This window comes from Frieseomelitta varia, unplaced genomic scaffold (genome assembly GCF_011392965.1).
Source record: "Frieseomelitta varia isolate USP_RPSP 00005682 unplaced genomic scaffold, Fvar_1.2 scaffold_441, whole genome shotgun sequence".
Classification (NCBI taxonomy): domain Eukaryota; kingdom Metazoa; phylum Arthropoda; class Insecta; order Hymenoptera; family Apidae; genus Frieseomelitta; species Frieseomelitta varia.
Genome location: NW_025110192.1, coordinates 278673 through 305605, shown reverse-complemented (window position 1 = coordinate 305605; position 26933 = coordinate 278673). Strand labels below are relative to the sequence as shown.

At 39.4% G+C, this 26933-nt stretch overlaps 1 protein-coding gene across 2 annotated transcripts in view; it reads right to left on the bottom strand.

Moving 5' to 3' along the window:
* Positions 1-26933, bottom strand: part of LOC122532185 (putative mediator of RNA polymerase II transcription subunit 12) — a 27288-nt gene extending 355 nt beyond the window's left edge. The window contains exons 1-3 of one of the 2 annotated variants that reach the window (XM_043660733.1): positions 26818-26933; positions 3252-4461; positions 1-3167 (exon numbers count right to left, since the gene is read on the bottom strand). The exon at positions 1-3167 is cut by the window's left edge and continues 355 nt beyond it. In XM_043660733.1, coding sequence (XP_043516668.1) covers positions 2737-3167; positions 3252-4461; positions 26818-26835 — 1659 coding nt within the window. In that variant the 5' untranslated portion in view covers positions 26836-26933 and the 3' untranslated portion in view covers positions 1-2736. Of the gene's footprint in view, positions 4462-26817 lie in introns of both variants that reach the window. The other variant, XM_043660732.1, reaches the window with a different exon arrangement.

Below are 26933 nucleotides of genomic sequence, written 5' to 3'. Positions count from 1 at the left end.
AAAAAAAAAAAAAAAAAAAAGAAAAAAATACGCAGCGTATTTCTTTCGTCTCTCCGACGAAAAGGAATTTTCGTTTCATATGCGAGAAGCACGTCACGTTTACCTTTCGCGAGGCAAACGAAATAATACGTCGCTATTCTTCTGCTCGAGTGTCCAGCTGTAAAATTCGCCTGGCTTCTCCCGTTTTATCCGCTTTCTACTTATCTCGCTTCTCGTCCAAACTTACCGCTAATAAATAGATAGATAAATACAACGAACTCGATGATCGTCGACCTGGCGTCGCGCGTGTGCGGAGAAAATATTCGTCAAAAGCGTCGAATATGGCGTTGCCATACGGTGCACACGTATCGCGAGCCTTTCTCGGTGCGTGTGAAACGTTTTCACGTGATCAAGAGGGGACCGATCCACGCCTCTCTCGATCAGCGATCGCACCACGTGTGCTTATTCCGCGCACGAGAGTACGTGCGCATAGCTCTCCACGGAATCGAGTCGTAGGACGCGTTAGATTCGAATCGATTCTCACACTTGCGACAGGGAATGCAAATAGAAAGTTCGTTTGGCCCGAGTAGAATGTCTCTGTGCGGCGGACCACGCCAATGAAAGTATGCTACAGTTCTCCGCCATAGAAGGCTCCGGACTAATCTCTCTCTCTCTCTCTCTTTCTCTCTCTCTTTCTTTCTTTCTCTCTTTTGCTCTGACTCACGCTTGCAAAATTTGCCGTAACCATTGCAAAACGACGATTTTAATGCCGATATATAGCGGATCCGCGATCCCGTGTTAAAATGGTTTTGGAATCGAATGTCGCCGACTGCAGGTGCCGATGAAAGGTGGTATTCACGGACGGGAAAGTCGACCGAGGGTTTGGACTTTTATAGAAATACGCCGACTGGCGTTCCGCGTGATCCTTTGGAGCATTATACATGGTCTGCGGATGTTTGTGCAAATTCGACACAATATAAATAAAGTTTGTTTCACTTTGAATATTTCTCACATGTAAATGTGTAAACATCCATGGCTCCATTGGGAATATTAAATTAGTTGAATCTTGTTACGGTGGAACTACATTTACTCGAACGAGTTAATGCTTGATTAACCGGACAGAATCTATTTAAATTGTCGGCCAAAGGTTTGAAACCACTTTCTCGGTTACAATTTTATCGTACAAGGTTTCAGGTAATTTGATATTCATAACGGAGCTACGAATATTTATGCGTTTATACGAAATGTTTAAAGTTGAAGAAATGTTCGGTCGAATTTGCACAAACTGTCGGCCAAAGGTTTGAAACTACTTTCTCAGTTTTATCGTACAAAGTTTCAGATAATTTCATATTCATAACGGAACTGTGAATATTTATGCATTCAAATATAATACGAAATATTTAAAGTTTGTTCAAGTTCTGTCGAGTTTGCTCAAACATCTGCAATCTATACTGAATTTCCAGCAAAATTAGCATTCCAGGTACTAACAAATATCGATCAATCCTTAATCTCAAAGACTTTTCCAAGCTAAAATTTTAAATTTTCGAATTCTGTGTAACTCGTTGTGATTCCAATCTTTCAAATAACACAAATTGCCAGCTCAGAGTATTTCAGAGAATCTCGTTTCAAGTAAAATGGTATATCTTTTTCAGAAATTAATATCTCTCAGGTAGTTAAAAAGTGGCAAAGGAGATTAATTTCACTTGTAAATCGAGGTCGATCTCGTTAATTAATTCGCCGACGACTTGTTACGTGTTCAACTATGAATCATTTCCCTGGGAAACGCTGTCCCGAGACGACTGAACTTAGCGCCGTTATTACGACAGCGAGTGTCTATCCGGTTCGATCCTACGGTTCGATCGATCCTGTAACGAAAACACGTAGGTCGGGGTTCCGTTCGAAACTACTTTACTTGAAACGTGCACGCGCGATGAATAAATTCTGGTCATCGCGTCTGGAATCTGCGCGGCGTAGCATGTTTTACCAGCGAGGATTGACGCGACGAGAAATCACTATGGTAATGTGTTTCATGCGTGCGTGAGTATTGCGCCAGGTCATTGACTTTCACTCTCTAACGATACGAGATCTCCGCCACGAAAAAAAAAAAAAAAAGAAGAAACTTTCCGAAATTGACTCGATGTTCAACGACAGTTCACACGCTCTCGCGAAAATGAATCTTTTCGTGTAAATTGGACAAAGGAGTGATTCACAGGTGAAATTTTGGAAAGTCAAACGACAGTTTCTATCACAGATTGAGCACTTGGCGCAATGTCGACAATGTTCGGTGAAATTCGTACTTTGGTCGGTGTGGTCGATGTCGTTGCGTTTATGCAAAGTTTTCTCTTTCGTTTAGTTACGTCTAGTTTCGAATTTTTCCCTTCTTGGAGCACAAGCCATCAAAGTTACAATAAAAAAAGAATCATGTTCGACTCGACTAATAACAGCCAAAGAGACTACGATCCCAGAATCAGATTACCCAACAAATTGCCATTGTCGTAAAAAAAGAATCCCGATATCCTTGAAACGAAACATTGGGCATCCGGATGAAACTCCGCGCGCGCCAGGCCTACTGACAGCACCATCTCGCTATTCAAAGTGCCGCGTGTGATCCGAACGCGTGGTCGGATAGTAGTAAAAAAAAAGAAAAAAAAAAAAAAAATTAAAAAAAGAAGAAATTGAAAACGGGTACTCTATGGAGAATTTAAAAAAAGGAAAAAAAAAAAAAGAAAAAAAAAGAGACTCGCGGGCTAGATGGGATCAATAACGAGAGGCTCGGAGATAGTGATCGATCTGACCTACGGAAAGAGGCGCGCTGGCAGCGTTGGCGGACCTCGCGGGGGCCACGTAATAGAAGGACTGTGGTTGCGTCTGAGACTCGAGCAGTTGAAGCCTGTGCGACTGAGCTGGTTGCTGCTGTTGCTGTTGTTGCTGTTGTTGTTGTTGCTGTTGCTGCTGCTGCTGCTGTTGTTGTTGACGTCGTTGCTGTTGAGCGTAGAGTTGTTGCGACTGCTGCAACAGCTGGGCCTGTTGCTTCCTGTAGAGCACTTCCTGCGGTTGGCTGATAGACGGCGCGGGGGCGGACTGCGCGGGCTGTGTGGCCGGTTGCTTGTAAAGCGGGGACTGACGCTGGGGCTGCTGGGGCTGAAGCTGCTGCAGCTGCTGGAGTCCGAGGTAGGACTGGGGCTGGGCTACGAACGGTTGGAGTTTGTGACTTAGGGTGAAGTCACCCACGGTTTGGGGTAGCGTTTGATAAAGCTGGGTGTTGTACTGACCGGTGGCGGGATCGTAAACCAGCTCCGACTGGTAGATGGGGTCGGCGGCGGAGGCAGCAATCGGCGCTTGACCGGCGGCGGTTAACTTAACTTTGGACGATTGGGAGGACGGTTGAAGTTGGGGCTTGGGACTGGCTACGCCGACGGTGTTCACGTAACGCTCGAGCTCGGCGGCAAAGTCGAGGTGCGATGCGCCGGATGCGGTGCTGCTGCGCAGATTGGGCGACACGGTGACGGCCGAGGGGCGGGTGTACGCTAACGCTGGACGCTCGGTGCTACTCGGGGACACGTACTGGGCAGCGACTTGTGCAACGTGGGGTCGGGGAGTGATTGCGACCGATTGCGGCTTCGGGTGGCGGGTCACTGGGCGACGGGTGGTCGTTTCGAGGGTTTGGTACGCCGTCGACGAGATGGTGGGCTGAGCGCGGATGATCGGCGAGTCCGTGCTCTGGTACTGGCTCGTCGAGGAAGCTAGCCGATAGAGAGCGGGACTGGCCGTGGGCGATGGTTCGTAAAGAGCTGTCGACGGCGTGACTTGAACGTAGGTCGGCTGCTGAGCCGTTCTGTAACCACTGGGTCTCAATTGCGACGGCTTGACGAGGTCTTCGTCGCTCAGCTCTTGGCTCGCGTCATCGTCCAACTGATAGTGCGTCTGGAAGATCGTTGTGGGTGCGCGCGTGGTCGATTGCTGGTAGGCCGGTCGGGACGATACCGGTCTTGGTATCGGTCTCACGGACGGATAGTTGGCCGGTCCGGAGATGTCGTCCTCTTCTTGCTTGTCGGCGAGGTCGTCCTCGTCGTCCTTCGGCGCGTTCGGGTCGCACGGATTGCCAGACACGTACGTGAACTCCCTTTTATTGCCGTCAGGATCGATGTAACCGTATTTACCGCGCACCACGCAGTCGGTGCCGCGGGTCTCCTCCTTGAACGAGCCGTCGGCCGCCTCGTAGCCGAAAGTGAAAGACCCGTCGTCGTTGACCTTGTTGTAATTGCGAATAGTCTGGACTGGCGGCGGTTTCGACGAGTGCAAAGCGTCCTTCGAACGTGGCGAAGGAAGGGCACGGGTACGCGGTTGGTAGACTGCCGGACTGTAGTCGTCCTCAGCCGCTTGGCTGTCATCTTCTTCGTAATAGACCTGCGGCTCTGCAATACGTGGCCGAATCTCCACTCGCTTCGCTTCTATTAGCAGCAGAAGGCATAACGGGATTACCTGGAAGTTCGAATTGAAGATCAATCGAAATCAGTGAAGTTCTACATTATAAATTGAATTTGATATTCGTACAATTATCGAATGCCACTGCGGCAACTCTAAATTTCGCTTCATTTCGTTTCCATTTCGTTTCCACGAAAGCGTTCGCGAACCATATTTGCCGACACAAAAAAAACGACACAGCACGTAACACCACGCCCCTACGTTTTGCGAGCGACACGCTATCAGTCTATTAGCGTAATGGTCGTCTCAATTCCACTCGGTAATTACCCTGATAGATACACGTAACAACGAAAAGAGACGTTTCCAAACGGCGCTGGACGACAAGTAGAAAGGAAGGTTGCGAGTTGCAGGCAGACAGGCTGGTGGAATCGAGCAAAGTCGATCCGACCGGCCGCGATGGAAGAGGGAAACGCTTTTATCGCGTCACGCGAGTCGTAATCAAAATCGTTTGGATTAGAATGTCGACAGACCGAGCCGATTTATTCTAGTTTCCAAGCACGAAACCGGATCTGCATTGGGATACGGTTTATAGTCAATAGGAAGCAGAAGATGGCGAGGAGAGAGCGAGTTTCGCGGACCGGTGAACCCGAGCACGCGCGAATGGTATGCGCGGCAAAATTCCTTATCGCTCGCACGAACACCAGCCTGGGACGTTATACTCGGCCTGGCATTCGCCAGGTAAAACCGAGCCAAGTAAGAAACCAAGGAGGAAAAGTATTATGGCCAACTCGATGCAGCGAGCGCCGGAATTACCATTCGTTCTTCCACGCGATTTTTCGTACAACGTCAGATGGGACGTTTGGAAATGTTATCGCGTTGTTATGTAAATCAGTGGGATGATTCGTGGACACGATGACTGGAATTTTACGCATCGATCGCTATCAATGCATTTGCTCTTTCTTTGTGTTAGGTGGTGGATGCCTGGGCGATTTAAAATGGCAACGTTGTTGCGTGGGCGTTTCAGTTTATTTCGACATTTACACGGAAAATATTTCAAACTTTAGGCTTTAAAAATTCAGAGAAAATTTCAACTCCGTTCTTGACTGTGTTTCGATAATGTAAGAGGACAAAGGATGTATGCCATAAATTGAAAAAGTAAAAGGATCTTAATTTATTATTTACGATGTTTAGTTTTGGTTGTTTCTTGTCCAAATTTAATTTATTGCTTCGATTATTGTAGATATTTAATTTATAATTACATCGATGTATAGTATAAATTGAAAAAGTAAAGATCTTAATTAATGTATAGATTATTATTTACGATATTTAGTTTTGGTTGTTTCTTGTCCAAGTTTTTAATTTATTGCTTCGATTATTGTAGATATTTAGTTTATAATTACATCGATGCATAGTGTAAATTAAAAAATTAAAAGAATTTTAATGTATAGATTTTTATTTACGATCGTTTTGGTTGTTTCTGTCTAAATTTATTACTTTGAATTGGAGGTCAAATAAACTCACACCTCGTAGTGTTGATATTTATTTTCTAGAAAACCTTGAAAGCGTGCGTACTTCTATTAAGGTTAATTTCTCTGAGATATGCAATTGTGCGGAAACGGCTTGTCTATAATGGCGTAGAAACTGCGGTAGATTCGGGTCGATCGGTAGAAAACAGATTCGAAAGAATTTCGAGCGTTTCCACGTCGCGTGAAATTACGTTCTCGTAAAATGTGGAAAGTTTTGATTTATCGTGCAGCGCTTGTTTGTTTCGCAATCGCGATACGAGAGAAAATCAAAGGAAACGGACTATGAGCGGCAAATTGCGTTAAAAGATGGAAGAGTAAATAGTGTCTATGAGCAATATTAATAACGTATCGATAGCTGAAGCTAGAATTAGTTTTCTCGAACGAGAACGAGAAACGTGTTTCGGCAAACATTACCGTGGCAAATGATACAGCGAACGTAATAAAGCCTCGAGTGATAGAAACCCCGATCAACGCGACGCGTTGAATGAATAACGAAACGGACAAAGAAGTCCTTGAAACGTTGATGGATTTCTACAATGGAAAAGAATGAATTTGGAGCGCTGACGAAATTCATAGTGGCGACCAGGATACGCTTGTTAATAGTTGCCCGGGGCGAACCGGATAACAATCTCATAAAAAATTCTCCTCTCTTCTTCTCCTCTAATTGTAAGTGATTTTGCACTCCCGTTTCCTTCTGTCGTTCGTCGGCAGAAGGAAACGTGAGTTTCCTTGTAACACTTTTCATCCGTAACCGATTCATCCTCGAGGATGAATTTTCCCATTATGACGAGGGGATTTCCCATGAAGCGTCGCGGTGACCGTACGCCGACGTTGTCCTTTGCGACAAGGCTTCGTCGTGGTCCCGACTTCCGGTAGAAACGACTCGGTGGGAACCGCCCCGCAGCTCGTACGCGTTACGTAATTTTCTACTACTCGGCGCTGACCCGAATACGGGGCGAGGCAGGATTATGGCAGCGTGGTTACCGTGAGAGATTCAGATTCAGAGCGTCGTAACTCGCCTCTGTTTCTCTACGTCGCGCCGTCGTTTCGCTTCTGGATCTCCTTGAACCGAGCCGAGAGCAAATGCTCGCGCACACAAAAGACAGGCCGCACCACGCCTCGCGACGACCCACAGGAAACGCTCGAAGAAACGCCACTGTCACTTCTAGGCGTTTGCTCGTTCCCTCGTTCGCTCTCTCGTACGCGAGACCACAGTTGGCCGTTATTCGAATAACATTTCGAGTAAATTCTTCGAAATAAAATTTTATAATAACGTCCAACTGTGGCTGCGGAGAAAGAGGCCGTGAAGCCGTTTCTTGTGAAATAATCAATTCTCGGTATACAGCTACATTTACTCGTCACTGAACTCTGTATAACGAATAAAGTTACGTTCGAATATGATCTTTGTTCGAACAAAATCGTTATTCGTTATTCGACTAAATCATTCGTTGTTCGAATAAAATATGCCCAACTCTGCGCGAGACCAAGCACCAAGCTCGCCGCCATTTTCGCCACGTTCTCTTTTAAATTCCATCCATAGTGGCTCGCCCTCGAGAATTCATTTACGAAGCATCACTTCAAATAAAATGACATGGCATTGGGAATGATCATTCGAATGGTATTTAACACGAAATCTTGTCGATTATATCTTTCTAACGTGTGATGTCGTTTAAATTTAAAACAATCGTCAACGGTGCATTGATTTAAGATTTGCCAGAGCAAGTATAATACACGAGAGTTTCAGTTGTTGGAAAAATAATATCCATCATTTTTTTTAAACTTTCGTAAGAAGCGATAGGAAGAAATCCAACGATAGAATACTCTCTCGAGCTACATTCGTTCAAAACTAAACGTGACAAAATGGTAGCCATCTTCAAAATGGTAGAACTTACGATTTACACCATTATGCACTCGACTGTCCCTTCTGAAGGAAATTAATGTGATTCAAATGAGTGTCGATCGAGTCAGGACTGTCTTCAAAAATTTCTTCTGAAGTTCTTTTGTTCTTCTTACGTCGTTATTACAGCTTTCTCACTCTAGGCGTCTGTTCAGATATTATACTTATACATCGCATCGTACAACATTAAATATATACGTTCGTTATAATTAAATTCAGCAAATTATGAAAAGAGTAAGTCCGAGCTATTGACTAGATTGAAGTACGATGCCAAGAGTTAATATAATTTTCTGTCAATGAAGCTTAAAGCAATAATACGATAACTCTGTCACACGACCGATATGGTTCTTGAAAGTTATGATGTTAATAATTTCTGTGATATACTTTTTTGAATTTTTATATATATTTTTAAATTTATCTTAATATGTATTATTTAAAATTATTTGATATACATTTTTATATATATTTTTGTATATATTTTTGAATTTATTTTAATATATATTTTTTAAAATTATTTTATATATATTTTTGTACATATTTTTGAATTTATATATATATATAGGTTTAGCACTCGAAATTAACCATCATGTTCACCGATTTGCAAATCAAATTCACCATGTGGGTGACTCAAAAGTCGTACATTTTATCGTCGAAGATGGCTACTATTTTGTCACGTTCAGTTCCGAACGGATGAAAATCAATTTCAACGCGAAACCACACGCTTTTCAGCGTTTTATAAAGGTCGTGGATACTTGTTTACATTGCACCACTACGCCTCTGCGCCTTGTGATAATTACACTCTGTTTGCTCAGACCCGATTCCCTCGAGTTGAAACACCGCTGCGCACATGTTCGTCGACTTGCAGGAAGCGTTGTCGTGTTCAACTATCACTTTCGATAGTTGCGCAGACTTCAGAACGCCAGTAACTGCGAAATTCCGTCGCTTTTAATTATCTATGCCCTAACAATTCCGTTGATGTCTTTTCGTTTTGTTCCATATACATATTCTCGGCGAATATGTGTAATTTTCTCCTTAAAATTAACTTTCCACCGAAACGCACTTGTTCCACCCCGAAAAAGTGTTAATCGGCAATAAAAAATCGACTTCGTTGTGCTTCAAAGTTGCAGCTTGGAATCTCGTGTTATTTACCAGCGAAGGACCAACAGATTGTTATTTAATTAACATTTCATGTCACATTATCGATCGTACAACATATGCAACTCTTGATATCTGTCATCGAGTTACGTGGAAACGTATAAAATTACGCGAATGCCTTGTTTTGGCGTGTTGCGGTGTGTAGAACCGGTGTAGAACCGACGTAAGAGAAAATTCTTGCATTAAAAACGCGCTACACGCCTTCGTGGAGCTCGATGGAAAGCGATGCCGGTTTAATCACCGCCTTTGGTATCCGTGCATACCAGGAAGGTTACGTTTTTCAAATAACACGCGCTCGGAAGAAAACAGGTCCTTTGTTGCCCGTTTCATTTTGTTTCGCCGCGCTATAAATTGTTAGTTACGCCTGTGCGATGGTTGCTAGGCAATTTGCTTAACAATCCTTCAACACGCTGTTCCTACTTCTAGTTGCCTTCGTCAAAATTGTAGTACGTTCATTCAAGTAAACATTTCTTGTCAAATGATAATTTGCAAGGAAGTATTTTTTAAAATAAATATCACTCGATATTGGATTCAATCATCTAGCTCTCGAATAATTTCCCATTTTGTTCTAATATTTTAATAGTGTATACTTAAATCGTATATTCTAACATTGTACGTATATATTGTACATATTGTATATATTATATATGTACATACTACGTATATTGTGTGTATATTATATATGTATATACTTTATATATTGTATATAATGTATGTACATGTATATATTATGTGCAATTTTATACAATTTATATATATATACATTGTATGCAATAGTATACAATTTTAATAAATTTTTATAATAATATTATAAAATTTTTATATTAATTTTAATATTAATTTTAATTTTATAATATTCTATTTTTATATCTATTAATATCTTTTTTTAATAATTCTTCTCGTATGGATGGCGTATTTCGTAGTAAATTTATCAAGAAATCACGCTTACACGCACAATAATACTAATCGTATCCCCAAGCATAGTTGAAAAATGTGTTTCGTCAAAGGTAAATAATCGATATTGGTAACTTACTGAGATAGTTAATAACAACTGTTTGTTGGATCTGACTGTAAGTAGCTTGCCTTGCAGACATACTTGATCTTCCAGTTTTATTTTTAAGATATTTCAGTTGCGCAATATTACTCGCCGCTCGATAGTCCCGGTTAAGTATAAACAAAACAACGTGCCACACACATCAAATTCGACCCAGTTGCGAACTTTCGAATTCCACCGAGTTGCAAGTTCACGCCGGGCATCGCGCGAAAATCACGAGACGACAAAACGAAGCAAAACTCCTTTCTTCGAATCGTAATTGTTCTCCTCGCTTTTCCTTAGCAGTCAAGGTTGGGAACATCTCGGTCGCAAAACGATCGGGGCGCGAAATTACTGGAACGTTGCTCGTTCGAACGTGACCCGGCGAAATTTTCATTGTCGAGTGCGATCGTATTGACGTACGACGAACAACAATGCAGATAGAAGAGAAACGTCGGACCATCGCTCGCCGAAATCTTCGAACGAGGATGGAATTACGTGTTGACGGTTAATATTATGGACGCTGATCCATCGGCGGTGGTCCGGCGACCGGAGGAATATTCGAGACGCTGTGTGTTGGCACACAGCTCGTCCTTGAGACAGGGAGGTACGTCGTTGCGGGACTTTCGAACGATACGGTATGCACCGTGCTCTCTTGAGCGTGCGCCGATTAATTTCCCGAGCTCGAGCCCGTGATAAAATGCGGCTGTCCTTTCCACGTGTTCGTCGAACCCTCCACATACACGACCAATCCAAACCAATCCACAGCAATACACAAACTCGACGTGCGAACGTGCGACAAACGACACCGGGTTCATTGAAAAAGAAACTTTTTTCTTTTTTTCACAAAATATCCTAAATATCCTAAAATGTATAATATTCGAGGATCCTGATTTCGATCATTATACATTTGCTTTGGCTAAATTATATCTGATTTAAAAAAGTAGTCGAAACCGAACCTACTCTTAAATTATAATTATAATATTATTAAATTGTAAATTATCAAATTATAATTGTAATATTATTAAATTGTAAACTATCAAATTACAATTGTAATATTATTAAATTGTAAACTATCACATTACAATTGTGATATTATTAAATAGTAAATTATCAAATTACAATTGTAATATTATTAAATTGTAAACTATCAAATTACAATTGTAATATTATTAAATTGTAAATTATCACATTACAATTGTAATATTATTAAATTGTAAACTATCAAATTACAATTATAATAATATTAAATTGTAAATTATCAAATTACAATTATAATAGTATTAAATTGTAAATTATCAAATTACAATTATAATTATATCAAATTGTAAATTATTAAATCACAATTATAATATTACTAAATTATATTACCTCTCGAATGATAAAGTTTTCTTTACTTGACAAAACGACTTTGTCTGAAATGATACTTTACTCACTATTTCGTAAATAAAATTGCTGGTAACACATGATACAAAAAAAATGTTTCCGGAGGGTAAATTGTCGCCCTACAAAATCAAATTGCTCCCCTCCCTCACGTGGGAACCACGTTTTTCAATTTAGAAAAATCAGCATATTCGTAATCAGAAGTCTCTGATTATTCAGAATCGACTCGTAAATCTTTGACACACAGATCGAGTTGTTGTGCGATCGTTGCGCAAGATCGTGCAGAGAGAAAAAGTCGACGGGTTTGAAGCTGCGCCTGGTGCGAAAGTTTCAAGCAACGTCGAAATTCACGATAGCACGATAGATAATTACGCGGTGATCGTATTTTAAGGCGACTTTGATTCGGACGGTGTACGTGCCTGTGGTGTGCGCGTGTGCGAAAGGTCACGCCTGGGAGAAAAAGTCGAATACAAAAGCCATCGCTTCGAGGGAGCGATCGCGAATGTGTGAAAATACGGTTTCTCAACCGTACGGTGATACGGTGTTGTCGAAACGAGCGAATTTAGAAACTTAATGGAAAATTCGAGCGTGAAACGGGCGATGAATAGGTTTGAATTCTACGGTTCGACTCGAATTTCCATTCCTCGGCGTTGTTTTCTAAAAAAGTGTACAGAAATGTGAAACTTGCCGCGAGCGAATTTTTCTATCGAAAGCTGATACAGTGAATTTCACTCCTCTCTTGTTCAGGTGAACGTGATTTTTCCTTTCAAAAGGATAGCTAATTGCCGTCATTACCATAAGTAATTGTCGGAGAAGTAACGAGGTCCAGTTGGAAAATACGTTTTTGTTCCTTTTTCAATTTGTAGATTGAAAGATCTTCATAATCATTTAACTGTTTTGACCAGTTGCGCTGGCAACTGATTGCGGACCATAACGAGCGTCCCAAACCGTACACAATAATTCGACGCTCTCTTTTTGAACTCGTCGGTGTGACATCACTGGATGAAAATGATTGAGAAGTAGTAAATTTATTATTTATGTTTTGCCTATTTTGTTTTACTTAAATACACAGTGAAACTGAGAAAATATTACAATTTTGGAACAAAGAAATTCCCGACGTGCGTGGCGCGAGAGATGGCGGACAAATTAAAGGAGCGAATTTTCGAAACGAAACGAATTCGCAAACGATCAAGCGATTCGAAACCGATGGAGCGGAGCGGCTGCATATTAAAACTATCTGTCTACGAGGTAGAAGCGACCGAAGGTAGAAAATTGAGGAGAAAGGCCCGAGACGACGAGGCCACGTGATCCAATTTTTCGCCAACGTTTCCATTATCGAGTTAATCGTCGGCGAGCAGCTTGATTAAAGTCACACGAAATCGGCAGGGGTAGCGGTATTATTGTCGTTCGTTATTATCGAGATTGAAGCCCTGGCCCACTGAGATCCATCGTGTCTAATGATTCTGTGTGTATCTATCCGGTCTGGAAAATCGTGACGCCGGAGCAGGCCTTCCGTAATCAGCGTTGGAGCATGCCAGTCACACACAGTGAGAGGTACGAACACACATTCGGTCGATCTCGAGTTGGAGGTGATCGGTCCTGTGCTCTACCACGCCCTGTTCGAACCCTCTGGCAAACCGACTTTCCAGAGAAAGGAAGAACAGCGCGAACCTGTCTTGAAATACTCCTACGAAACTCCTACGATACAATCATCAGCGTTTCATCGCGTTTGAAGCTTCAAATGCCTCGTGTTTGTCTCAGAATTAGGCGAACGTAAGATACGAGGCGAAATGAAGATAAATTGATAGAAGTGGCAGGTTGCAGTTTGCTTGGAGGAACGAAAGTCTTGGAACGATTCGTAACAGTTTGAAGATCATGTGTATCGCGTTATAAGATTAAATCACGCAGGTCGTTATTGGGATAAAATTATGGAAATATTGTGGAAACTCTAGACGCCGTTTGTTAAACGAACGAGGCGAAATGACATTAATAGAAGCGGAGGTCGTTGCAGTTTGTTTGGGGAAATGAATCGTAATAGTTTGAAGATCATGTGTCGCGTTTGAAGAGCTAGATAAGATTAAACCATACAGGTCGTTATTGGGATAAAATTATGGAAATTATGGAAACTTTAGACGCCATTTGTTAAACGAAATGACGTTAATCGAAGCGGAGGTCGTTGCAGTATGCTCGGAGGAATAACATTCTTGGAGAATGATACGTAATAGTTTGAAGGTTATCGCGTTCGAAGAACTAGAAAGCAGTCAGCGTAAGATTAAATCGTTATTGCTATCATTGGGATAAAATCGTGGAAACATTGTGGCTCGATTGAGCGAACTATGATGACTTCAATTGCGACCAGACTCTAAACAGAATGTACTTGTCACTTGTTTTCCATTTGTAATAGAAAACATCGTTCAACGTGCACAGTCTGCCGAGCGAAGTCGGCCGATTTCTAATCGTTGAATGATTCAAAACTATTTGTATCTCCGCAGTCAGTGAACTATGAGTGTCCAATGATTGTCCAGTATTATTTGTACCTGCGATTCTTAAAACTTTCCCTTAGAATAACGGCGGGCAAGACACTCAACCGATCGCGTTGTTCAGATTTACGTTCGAATAGCGTCATAGCGTTTGGTCAATTTATAACGCGCTCGGTTTCGATTGTAGCGAGTTATACTGAATTTTACTCTTTTAATTACTTTCTTTTTAATTATACCTAAATCACATGAACCTAAACCTAAAAACTACATAAATAAGCAATTTTTACTTTTATTTATAGATACTTCTACATAGTTATATCAAGGAAGCGCTACTTTCTTCTCAATTAAACTTAAACCACGTAAATAGGCAATTTTTACTTTTAGTTTTCAATTTTTGCTTAAACAGCCCCTGGCGCTAAAACGGTTAATGTAAAACGAAAATAAGAATTCGTTGGTTTCGAGATGAGTTGAACTCGCATTTTGCCTCGCATTTTTCAAAATTTATCCGCCTTAATGTACAAAATTTTGAAGTTAAATGATATTAGCCGGAAGCATGTTGGCGCTGTCAGAATTGCCTCGATATCTAGAAACGAACATGCAGAGAAAGAGAGAGAGAGAGAGAGAGAGAGAGAGAGAGAGATCGGTTCTGAAGTACTCTTTCGAAAGTAAAAGTTAGGAGGGCAGTGGCTGGAAGCAATGTTCCTATTTGCTGCAACCGTTTCGATTTATTTTCGTACCACCCGTTGTGCAACGTAGGGCGGAAAGTAATATACATTGTTATTGGAGTTATGTACTTTCTTTTCATACTATTGCTAATCACTACTATCGAGTAATTTCAATACGCTTAAAAATGAAAAAGTCGACTCGTTCGTAAACTCGACGCAACAACAGAGATCAAAGTGGCAACAATTTGACGCAAACGCAGCGATAGCTGCGAAGTTTGCAGTCATTTTATTAGCACTAAAAAGATTCTCCCTTTCCCATTTCTTTGATGAATGATAAGTTGCTCGAGATAAATTGATAAACAATGGAATAATACAAACAGCTTCTGCACACAGATTGAATACAATCGTACGACACTTTCCCTTATTAACGCTCTTCGTTAGTACAGAATGCAACTCGTTAGGATGCAAAAAAAAAAAAAGAAAAGAAACGACAGACAGATGCTTTCGTTTTCATCTTCAAGGGAGAAAGTATCATCTTTAATTAATTGAATGGCAGAAACGAGAAAATTAATCGATCGCGGGATCTCCTAAATATCGTAATTGCGAACCGATCGCGACCGATCGCGAGGATTAATTAAAGAAACGAGACGTCGTTCCGCCGTTGCGTGTCATACAGAAATAGTAAAACGCGATTGCGTAACGATCGTGCGATTTTAATCTACGAAGGATGCTACCTTCGCGATTAGGATTTCCTGGATCGATAGTATCGCGATGATCGTGCGTGACAACGTGTTCAGAGTGAACGTAGACCGAGGAATAAACTCGCTTTCACGGTGAAGGTGAAAAAAAAAAAAAAAAAGAAAAAAGAAAGAAACAGAAAAAGGAAAAAAGAAAAGCACCTGGTAACCGGTCACATTTTCAGGATTGCACCATGAGAATTGCCGACTATCTAGCCGTGCACGCGTAATGCGTATATCTGATTTAGATCCGCGAGCAGGCCGCAGCTCTGCGTCTGATTATTACCGCGTTTCCAAGGAGGAAGTAGTTAAAATGTCTCTCCAGCGCACTTTCTTCGCTCGTATTTCCGTACCGGAAGCTGCGCGCACGATCGATGACTCGTTTTCCGACTAATCTACCTGCCGGCGTGTTCTAATTAGCCGAGTGACGTGGTGAACGGCCGTTGGATTGTGTCAGGATCACATTTGAGTTGTAACGCAAGTTGTAGGAAACGTTTCGAGGAAAGTAGGTGAATTATGAGGCCTATCGATGAGTTAACTAACGACACGTCACCGGATACAAATAAATGTGAGAGATTTTTGAAACTGTTGGAATTCTCAAAAAAGAGCGCGTAAAGTCTGTAAATGTCTTTTTAAGTTAATTTGAAGATTTATTGATAATTCTGTCTAAAACACGATAGTGGATATTAATAAATGTGAGAATATACAATTTAGGGGAATACGTAGAGTTTCAATGTTTTTCGTTAATTTGAAACTTTACTATTAATTCTATTGATAATTAATAACACCATAGTGGATATAAATAAATGTGAGAATATACAATTTAGGGGAATACGTAGAGTTTCAATGTTTTTCGTTAATTTAAAGATTTATTGATAATTCTATTGATAATCAATAACACGATAGTGGATATTAATAAATGTGAGAATATACAATTTAGGGGAATATGTAGAGTTTCAATGTTTTTCGTTAATTTGAAACTTTACTAATAATTCTATTGATAATTAATAACACGATAGTAGATATAAATAAATGTGAGAATATACAATTTAGGGGAATATGTAGAGTTTCAATGTTTTTCGTTAATTTGAAACTTTACTAATAATTCTATTGATAATTAATAACACGATAGTAGATATAAATAAATGTGAGAATATACAATTTAGGGGAATATGTAGAGTTTCAATGTTTTTCGTTAATTTGAAACTTTACTAATAATTCTATTGATAATTAATAACACGATAGTAGATATAAATAAATGTGAGAATATACAATTTAGGGGAATACGTAGAACTTTAATGTTTTTTGTTAATTTGAAGATTCAAGGTCTATTCATGGCTAGTAACACATTAGATGAATGTAAGAAATATTAGAATTCTTAGGGGAACGCGTAAAGCTCGAATGTTTTTCGTTAATCTAAAGATTTGAAATGTGTCGATGATTAATAACAGGTTAGCGGACGCGAATAAATGTGAGGAACGCTAGAATTCATAGAATTCACGCATAAAGATTCAATGTTTTTCGTTAATTTGAAGATTTGAGGTCTACTGATGATTAGTGAATATAAATGTGACAAACATTGGAATATATTCAGAGGGGCGTATGAAGCTTTATGATTTATGGTAACATTCGACGTTAGTGAATAAAAATAAATGTGAAAAACAATTGTTGGAATTTTTAAAGAAGCATATAAAGTCTCAACGTTTCTCGTTAATTTAAAGAGTTTGGGAGAGCTGCTGGAATTTGTCAGTTTGAAAGTTTGCTGGAATTGAGTGAAAATTTGCTAACATTTACCACGACTTGCTAGGTAACAGGAATAAAGATTTCTACGTCAGAATGAAATTAATGCCGAGCTTAGAATTAATGTCTCGACCTTGTTGATCGAGTTTCCTTTCACGTGCTTGAAACACACCGATTGTGAATCACTGAATCGCCGTTAAATTCAACACGAGTATCGCGCTTATGCGCGCAAACAAACTGTTAAACAAAACGACGAACGTTAATAGAAAATTACGATTCGCTGCAGCGAATGCCTACTCGAAGCGATTAAATCTATAATATCTAACAGCGAAAGGACTGAATAACCAAGCGGTTGATGTAATTGAATAACGGTCTGATGCAATTTGCAGTGCTAGATGTTTAGATGAGTCAAAGGCTGCGCTTCAAGGTTTCGTTTCTAAGATGCGAATAACGTTTCCACTTCCGCCTGGCGTTCATTTCTCTCGAGACGAAAGAAACTGATCTGAGGTGCTGAGAAACCACCTGAACGAATGAGAACTTTCAAGACTCGTTCAATCTTCCGTTCAAGATCCTTCGGAATACATATACACGGATTCGTTTTACACGAATGAAAATTGTGCAAACACAGTGTATCAGTATGAAAGAAAATAAAAAATTAGAAATATTGGAAGAAAGGAAATAGAAAAATAAAATGAGAAATAAATAATATAAAATGAGAAATATTGGAAGAAAGAAAATAGAAAATAAAAAATAAGAGATATTGGGAGAAAGAAAATAGAAAAATAAAAAATGTTGAAAATAAGAAAAGCTGGTGAAAGTTATAAAAATTTATTTCACGTAGGTTAACAGAAAAAAATAATAATAATAATAGTGGTGGTACATCTTCGATTAAGTACCGTATAAAATAAATAGCGTTATAATTTACTGCGTAAGAAAAATACCGCGTAAGTGAAGAAACGAACATATAAATTCATTGTATTTGTCATTCTCATGTTCCGAGATGTCGCTCGATATCGCGAGGCGAGAGAGGAATCTCGTAATTGGGAAAATTGGCACGATGCTGGCGTCACACGTGATATGGTGAATAGCTGCCAAAGCAAAAGGGGATTAAGAAAGAAGCGACAGGTGAACGAGCCGCGTAGATTTCTCAAGATCCGCGCGTCCGACAGCTCTCGTGTCTCGGTGTGTCGCTCGACGCGAAAGAGGATGCGAGATGACACGCGTAGTCGTCCTGTTTCCCGGCAAAATGTATCCGCCGGAAGCGGAGGAAGATGTGAAAGGTTTCGCGAACGTCGTGCACACTTGGATGGATCTCGCACTGCGTCGATGAAGAATATATTCGAAAGTGTAAAAAGAAGCGAACGTTGACTAGACGAAAAGAGAGAGACAGAGTGAGAGAGAGGTAGAAAGCATTTAGACTCTAAATATGGTCTCGGAGCGAAACAGTGAGAGTGAACGTGACTCGTTTCGTATGGGCGTTGAGAATTCCTCTACTGCGTTGTATTGGTATGCATCGGCCAGCGTGCACTTGTCCTAACCTTCTAAGTACTAACGTCCGATATATCGACACCTATATAATATATCTGAGAAAGCCGAAAATAAATACCCCGTCCTTAGGAAGGTTCAACTAGGTGTTCACTGGAGAGTGAAACTGTCGCGAGTTGCTCTCGAGAGTATTTCTCGCAAATGGATACTGTTCTGAGAGTCACTGGCCCGAGATCATCGCTCAACTATCTGAGAGACACAATATTATATACTGGTCTCGGAGAGTTGCTCTTAGAACTCGAAGCGGTTTCGAAATCCTGAGAGTACTCTCGTGCGAGCAGAATAATGAATAATAGAAAATGTGTGGTCAAAAAGTGAAATTATTAAACTAATTTCTTTTAATTTAAATTATTATATTATACAATATTTATACAATATATATACAATAATTATTATATAATTATTGTATATATATTAATATATAATATTTATACAATATTAATATATTATAATTAATAATAAAAATATTAATATAATATTTATACAATATATATACGATAATTATTACAATGATTATTATATTATATTAAGTATTGTACAATATTTATACAATAATTATTATACAATAATAAATATAAATATTATATGTTTAAATTATCGAACTCTCCTTTTTATGTTGATTTTCTTCTTTTCTTAAAATATTATGGGTAACTACGGGGGCATACATTTTTTGCAACTCCATGATAGCGATGGTCACTGTTCACACTCGTATTTCGAACTAAACACCACAGTGAGTAGGACCAGAGACAATAAACTCTCATTTTTGACACGGTTTTCGACACGGTTTTGAGAGTTCTATCCGATTATAAGCTCTCGCAGAGTGAAAATTCTCAAAGCTGCTCCCAAATGGAGACAACGCTCGAGAGTAACTCTCGCGAGAAACTCTCAAGTGGACACAAGGCTTTACGAATTCTGTCTTTCGTCCGCGCCTATTGCTCGCTTTTCCCTTCGTTCGGCCATTGGAAAGCGGATAGCGGGTATTGAAAAGCCACACAAGCTGATGGGGTATTGTTAATCATCGCGGTTCTCATTATGCCGTATTTCAGTACGGTGGGACCTTTCACCGTCGCCGTGCGTTGCATCGTACAATAGCTACAGATAGCTTCGACGAACGTGCTATTCGCGTTCCCATCTCGCGATTTCTGATCGTAATTGGAGACTTGATGGAGAAAATTGGAACAATCGCGAGCCGAGAGATACGCGCGATAGATTAGGAGCGTTAAAAATTCATTAGGGGCGCAAAATAGCTGCCATTTGTCGAGCATAAGCGGAATTATTCACCGAGAAAGATCTACGCTAAATCTGAGTACCGGAGCGTTAGGCAGAAATTGGAAATTGGGAAACAGATTGATCGAAGAAGAGAAACGGCAAATTGCCGGCAGAATTGTTTCTCACATTTCTCACTAGCAGGGAAAAAATCGCGACGAAAGGAGAGAAGCTAGCTGCAACTGGAGAAAAATTCCTATCCGCGATTGAGGAAGCATTGGAAAATTAGATAGCGTTGCATCGCCGCGTTACGAATCAACGGAGCATGACCACGTTTAACCCTTGCCTTGGATAGATACATTTCCACTCTCGCCGTTTCCATCACCAGTTTCCCACACTTTGTTTTGCATTTCGTTTCTCACATTTCACCGCCGACTCGTCATCGATGACTGCCGATCCGATTATTATCTCTCCGAGCTCGGTGAAAATTTCTCTGCTCAACGACAGTTCTCCAAGGTGAATCGAGAGCTTTTGCACTTTCGCTCGACGTTTTGCGCGAAAAATAAAACGACGATACTCAAACAATTGTCCACGCTCTCGTAATTAAATTGTTTGGATTTACGAGTCGAATTCGAATCCGTGAAAGTTTCCGGGGCAGTTCGACGTACACTTCGTTTGACGCCTAATTAAACCGCAGCGTCGGCCGAAGTTTGATGGCTCGGCGCGAGATTGAGAAAGCACGCGGCTAGACTGTTAATTAAGGGGATTTGTTATCGTCTTCTTACGTTTCTTACGAGCACGTAGCGCCGCCGTCTATAATGATCCAAAGTTTCCTGCGAGCAGAGAACGCTCGACAAGATAGTTCTCGTACTTTGCCGGCCAGCCGAAGCGGTCTCTTCCTGCACTGAAATATTTTTCGCTCTCACTTTTTCACCGGCGCTGGCTGTCTAATGAGCCTGTTCCTGCGAACGCGTGCAAAAACGGGAAAGTCCGTGCTAAAACACCGTTTACTGGAAACTGTAACCCGTCTCCATTTCGCGTCACGCCGACAAGGCATACACACCGATAGATATGAACAGCCACCTCGCTTTCAACCATTCTCCGCTCGCCTTATTTCGTTGCACAGTTCAGGCTTTTAGGTTTGGCTCGTCGACGTTCCTCCTAATTAAATTACGTGCCAGCAAATTAGCCCGAATCCCGCGTCTGTGAGACTTTACTCTGCCTGCTCTGTTCTCCTTACTCGCGAATATCGTCGACAAGCGCAGAAAGTAAACGGGGAAATATTTTCTTTTCCACCACCCTTCGTTGTTCTTCCTCGGTTCGATCTAAAATATCCAGTTCGCTGTTACACAACCGCTTACGCAAACCTAACCCGCTATTTCTGGCACTTTAATTTGTAATTATTAATTTTAATTCCCTTATTTAATTTTCATTAATTAATAATGAAGAATTTTTTATTAATTTTATTTTACTAATAAATTTAATATTCAATTTTGATAAGTTATATATAAAATAGTAATTTAATTAATAATTCAATTGTATTTTATTATTACTTAGTATTATAAATATAAATATTAAAAAAATTAATTAAAATTTTATGTAATTTATATAAAAAACAAATTTATATATTAAAATATGTAAAAATTAAATATTACATTCATCAATAAAATAAAATTAATAAAAAATTCTTAACTATTAATTAATGAAAAATTAAATTAAAAAATTAAAATTATTTATAATTATTTATATAAATATAATAGTATAAATTTATATATCAAACATATAAAAATTAAATATTAAACTAAAATTAAGAGGAGGAGAGAATACATATAATATTTCAATTCAATTAATATAAAAAATATATTTATAATATTAAATTAATTAAATATTAATATATATTTAAATATATTTAAATATATATATATATATATATTAATATTTAAATATATATGTTAATTTAATATTAAATTATAAAAATATTTTTTTACATTAATTGAATTGAAATATATTCTCCCCTCCTCTTTTAATTTAATATTTAATTTTTATTTAATATTTAATTTTTATATGTTTAATATATAAATTTATACTATTATATAAATTGATATATAAATAAAAATATTTAAATCATTTATAATATTATTATTTAAATAATTATAAATTGATATTATAAGTAAAATTTAAATTATTTATATAATAGTATAAATTTATATATTAAACATATAAAAATTAAATATTAAACTAAAATTAAGAAGAGGATAATTATGTTGTGCATAATTATTACGATGGCTGGAAATATTTTGGAATTTTATTAGCATCGACTGTTATAATGTATGTTTTATACGTTATACAACGTATAACGTGTATCTCTGAATCGAATGTATTATATCTGCAAACACGTTTCGAACTTTTCCTAAGGATAAATTAACAACGGTGGTGCCTCGCAGTAGTGCAAATGAAATTTCACTATCGTAATATATTTACGAAAATATCTGGACAAACGGAGGAGGAGGAGGAATAACTTTCAAATATTTTGTTATAATTTCATTAGCACTGACTATTATGATGTATAACGTTGGTCTCTTTATCGAATATATTCTATTAATTGTATTTGCAAGTATTTCTTATTTTTTTTAAATAATTGAGAAAATTAATTTTATTAGCACTGATTATTACGATACGCACGTTAGTTCTCTTTATCGAATATATTATATCTGCAAATATTTCGAATTTTTCCTAAGATAATCACGATGGTCGTGCTTCGCTGCGAATGATGTTTCACGTAATACACTCCAGCCCCTCCGTTTACGGGGCTCTCTATTTACACGGTGAATTATGATACTATTTACGCGGTACTTTTTACACGCGATTTAAATTTACGCGGCCAGGAAATATAATTCCTAAAATTTTTAAAAGTAACAACGATGAGAAAACTCATAGTGTTTGTTTTCAATGAGCCGACTGTGATTATTCAGCGATGTTCAAGCACGTCGAATTTGAGTTTGAGGGCAAATTGTCCGAACAAAATTAACGATGAAAATAAAATCATGAAAATACTGCAAGTATTTCAAGCGACGGGGATAACTAGTTTGTGTCAATGAAAAGGAAAAGTTCGATTGTTTTAAATTACAGTGGCGACGGCGACACTTTCTATAATTTCCTATGTTTTATTTCTATAATTTTGTACCAGGTTTCCCTTCGTACAGACTCTATTTGCGCGATTTTCATCTAAAACGAATCCACGCGGAATACTCTACGCAAATATACAGAGGGATTTACGCAAGACTGAATTTACGAGGATATTTTGAAAAAAAAAAAACGAAGGAGAAGACGGAACAAGACTTTGGCCAAGGAGAGCGACATAGATCGCAGGCCGTTATTAATTAGACCACCGGCGGCCATTTTCTTCCTGTTGTGTAACGAGAAAGAAAAAAGAAAAAAAAACGAAAGAATGATCGATCGTAAACCGGCTTTTAACAACGACCGATTCGACGAGCCGGACAGCACCGGCTTTTGCTTGCTGTCGTGATTCGCAGAGAGACAGAAAGAGAGAAAGAGAGAGAGAAAACAGCCGCACGGCTGATGACCGTTCATGCACGAGGAAAGCAACCCCAGCGTCTCTATGTATTAGCCTCGCTTTCGCAACTCGTCGATGGCCAGTTTCTCCATCACATCGGTTTCTACGGTCGCCGAATCTAGGTCTTTGCGCGGCCCGGTGGCTCAAAATCGAGCGTCACAACGTCGTTGTTGTTATGACACGCACGATCGATGATGCAGTCCCGAAGGTGATTTTTCATTCGTCAGTCCTTCGCGCTGGCTTTCTTATGTTAATGAGAGACGACGCTCTTAGGACGTGCGTAGAATGTACAAAAAACGGTCGCTAATTACCGCGAAATTACGAATAGCAAAGTTGTAACGTAACTGGATGCAAACCAATATTTTAATTACCTTGTTCTTTCGCGAGAAGAAAGAATTTACTTTACGGTGTGAAGGATACGTTCCACGATGTATGTCTCTGCGAGTAAGTGGCTTTCTCACTGGCGAAGTAGTGATTATACAATTACAGAGCGTAGAACGTTCTCTGTTCTACGTTAGGTGTCTATTTTTAAAAGATTTATGTTTCGATAATTGCAGCGACACGAATCAGCTTTGTTCATAAAATTATTCCATAGCTAGTACAGCGATTCGAGGAATTTCTTTCGTCTCGCCGCAAAGTCAAAATCTCAGCTGAGAAAGAGAGAAAGAAGAAGAAAAGAAGATCGAGAAAGTACCGATTCTTGTATTATTTGATAGAAAGTCACACCGGCGTGTATTTTATAATCGGATAGAAAACGAGAGGTTTCACTCTTATGGTAACATGCTTTCATGATTTATGGTTATGATTAGAAGTTCCAAAGACGCGATATAGCCGATTAATCTGGGAAATCGGTTCACACGGGATAGCGATCGTCGAGGCTTTAACGAGGATTATATAATCCCTTAAATTAGGGATTAAATTGAAGCACAAAACGAGCAAATGTTCGGTGTACGTGACAGAGTGAGCCCCTTGATCGACAGTGATCGATAAGGAATCAAATTTTCCCACAAGCCGGGTAGAAAAAAAGGGTGCATGAAATATTCATAACCTGTAACCAGCCAACTCATTTCGATCGCGTAAGTCCCACCTTCATTTACGATCGGCCAAACGGAGTAATACGAAAGTGAAATGCACCACGATAGGTTTTCACTCTAGAAATCGATCCATTAAATAATAACACGACGCTACGATCCACATAACAAAAGTAAATACGACAGAATTTTATAGAAAATTCGACGTTTAAAGATTTATAGAGAATTATACAAGGCTGCTATAAATTCGATAATATTTCATTGTCAAATTAAATGTCAACAGAGTGGAAGAATTTCGTTGGTGAAATTTAATTGGATCTAATAAAACTGCAACGTGCAATGGCAAATTATAATGATTGCTTCGTGTACTTTGTTCTGTTCGTATTATCGTTGAGGCAAGTTAGCAGTTAACGATGCTGATTAGATTCACGACAATGAAAATAAACACACCCGGTTGGCCAACGAAAAAAATTTGCAAAATGACAGGTTCGACGATGAATTGGTGAAAGTGGTTGTAATAAAACTTCCCAGCTGATTCTCGATCAGGCTGTTCCTTGTTTCCTTTAACGCTGTTTCCAACAGCCTCGCGTAAGCTGAAAGTGCGTTTATGGTAATGAAGTAATCACGGAACGTTGGCGTGAGCAGCTCGAATCGCTTTTCAAATGCATGTCGGGTTTTGTCCATTGGACAATAATCTTTGTCTATAATTAAGAATGGTTAATTCCTAAGTTCACACGCAACAAGAACGTTTATGATTTATTTAAAGTGTAACGATAGAAAATTAACCGAAGAATGGTTTACCTCGTTCGAGAGAAATTGAAAAGCGTGGATTTTTCACACAATTAATTGTTCGATCTCATGTGAGAAGTTCACGAGTGAAAACCTCGAGTGGATGACGAGTTCCCACAGGGATGGGGAAAGAAAGAGCGCTTCCCTTTTCGCGCAAGAAAAATCCTTTCGTTAATTACAATTAATTTTCTGTGAATGGCAACGCACGAAACAGTGTAGAATCTCGCAACATTATCCACTGCTCCGTGTGGTTAAGAAACGCTAACAAAATCACGTCAAATAGAAGAAAAAAAATGTAACGTCGTCCCGTCACTTGTTGGACAGAATAGAATATCGACTGTCGAACGATTACAATCAAATCGTGGTCGTCACTTTTTCTTTCTCGCGCCGACGAAATACTGACGAAATACTTTGATCTCGGAATGAAGGATAGCATGTTTCGAATTCTTCTCGACTGAGTTCGTGCAGCAACTACGTAGAAACAAGTGATAATATAATTCAAAGGAACTGCGAGGCATAACGGAGATAATTTTGCGAAATAGGTGAAACTGAAATAAAAAGAAAAAGTGTAAGAAACAGTGGATTTTACTTGCGCAGATACGAAGAACGCCGTTTCTGCGTGAGCTTTGATTCATTATTGTTTCACGAAGCCTACGTTGTAACACGAATTATCCGGTACGTGGTTGCCTGCAATCGTGAATTTTCGCTTTTCATTCAATCAAAATCACTTCCGTCTTAATTATTCCGCGAACGGAATAAATAACATCATTGACAAATCATTCCACTGTTTCTCAATTTTTTAAAAGCAAGTTTCTCGATGAAATTCAATTAAATTGTGTGATCAATTTCGAGAAAAGGTTATCGTAATATCGCAACCACCTGTTTGCCTAACGCACTGATCACTCAACTGGTCGCCTCCTAACATGGGGGCGAAAGTCTGTCGAAAGTATTCGAAGCACATTTCGTTGCGCAATCCCCCTAGGTCTAAGAGCCTAACACTTCGTATTTAGAGCAAACGGCTATTGAAACCAACAGTGGTCGACGTAACGGTATCGAAACTACTCGAATATCACATTTAAAACGGATCTTATCTCATATCTTATCAAAGATCCTTTGGAATAACTGACAGTATAAAGAATTTTACGAACAGAATTGAATTGAACGAAAGAGGACAGAGATGACATCCTTGGATAAAGAAGAGAATCGTTTCGATAAATTATAAACGTCACCAGTGGCCGTATGAAAACTACTCGAATCGTCATCAATCTCTGGCAAATCGAATGCCATGATGCTCACATCTGTATCGTTTGTCTACCAAAGACTCTTCGGAATAACTAACTAAATACAAAAATTCAACGAACAGACTGAACTCGAAATTAATAAAATTCTCTCGTTTCGTTGAACGCCACGAAAGAAACACGAAGGCGATATCCGAGTTAAAAATCCACCGAAGTGAAGTTGAAAAGGAGCTACCAACTCGAGCTACCTTGATCAATATCTACGAGCCAAGCCTGTCGCACGCCGATCGCCGATCAAGCCGACAATCACGAACACTATCAACGAAACACTATCAGAGGGACACGTGTACGACGCGTAGAAGGGATAGCAGAGAGAAACGAGAGACGACGATAGTCGTATTGTTGTGTACGTACCAAAGTTATAATCCTCATGGTGCACGCGAACAAGGAGGGTAGAGGTACAGGCCGGGGAACGATCCTCCGAGAGTTTCACTGAGAGAGTGCAGTGGTATAGTACGGAGCTCGGTCCT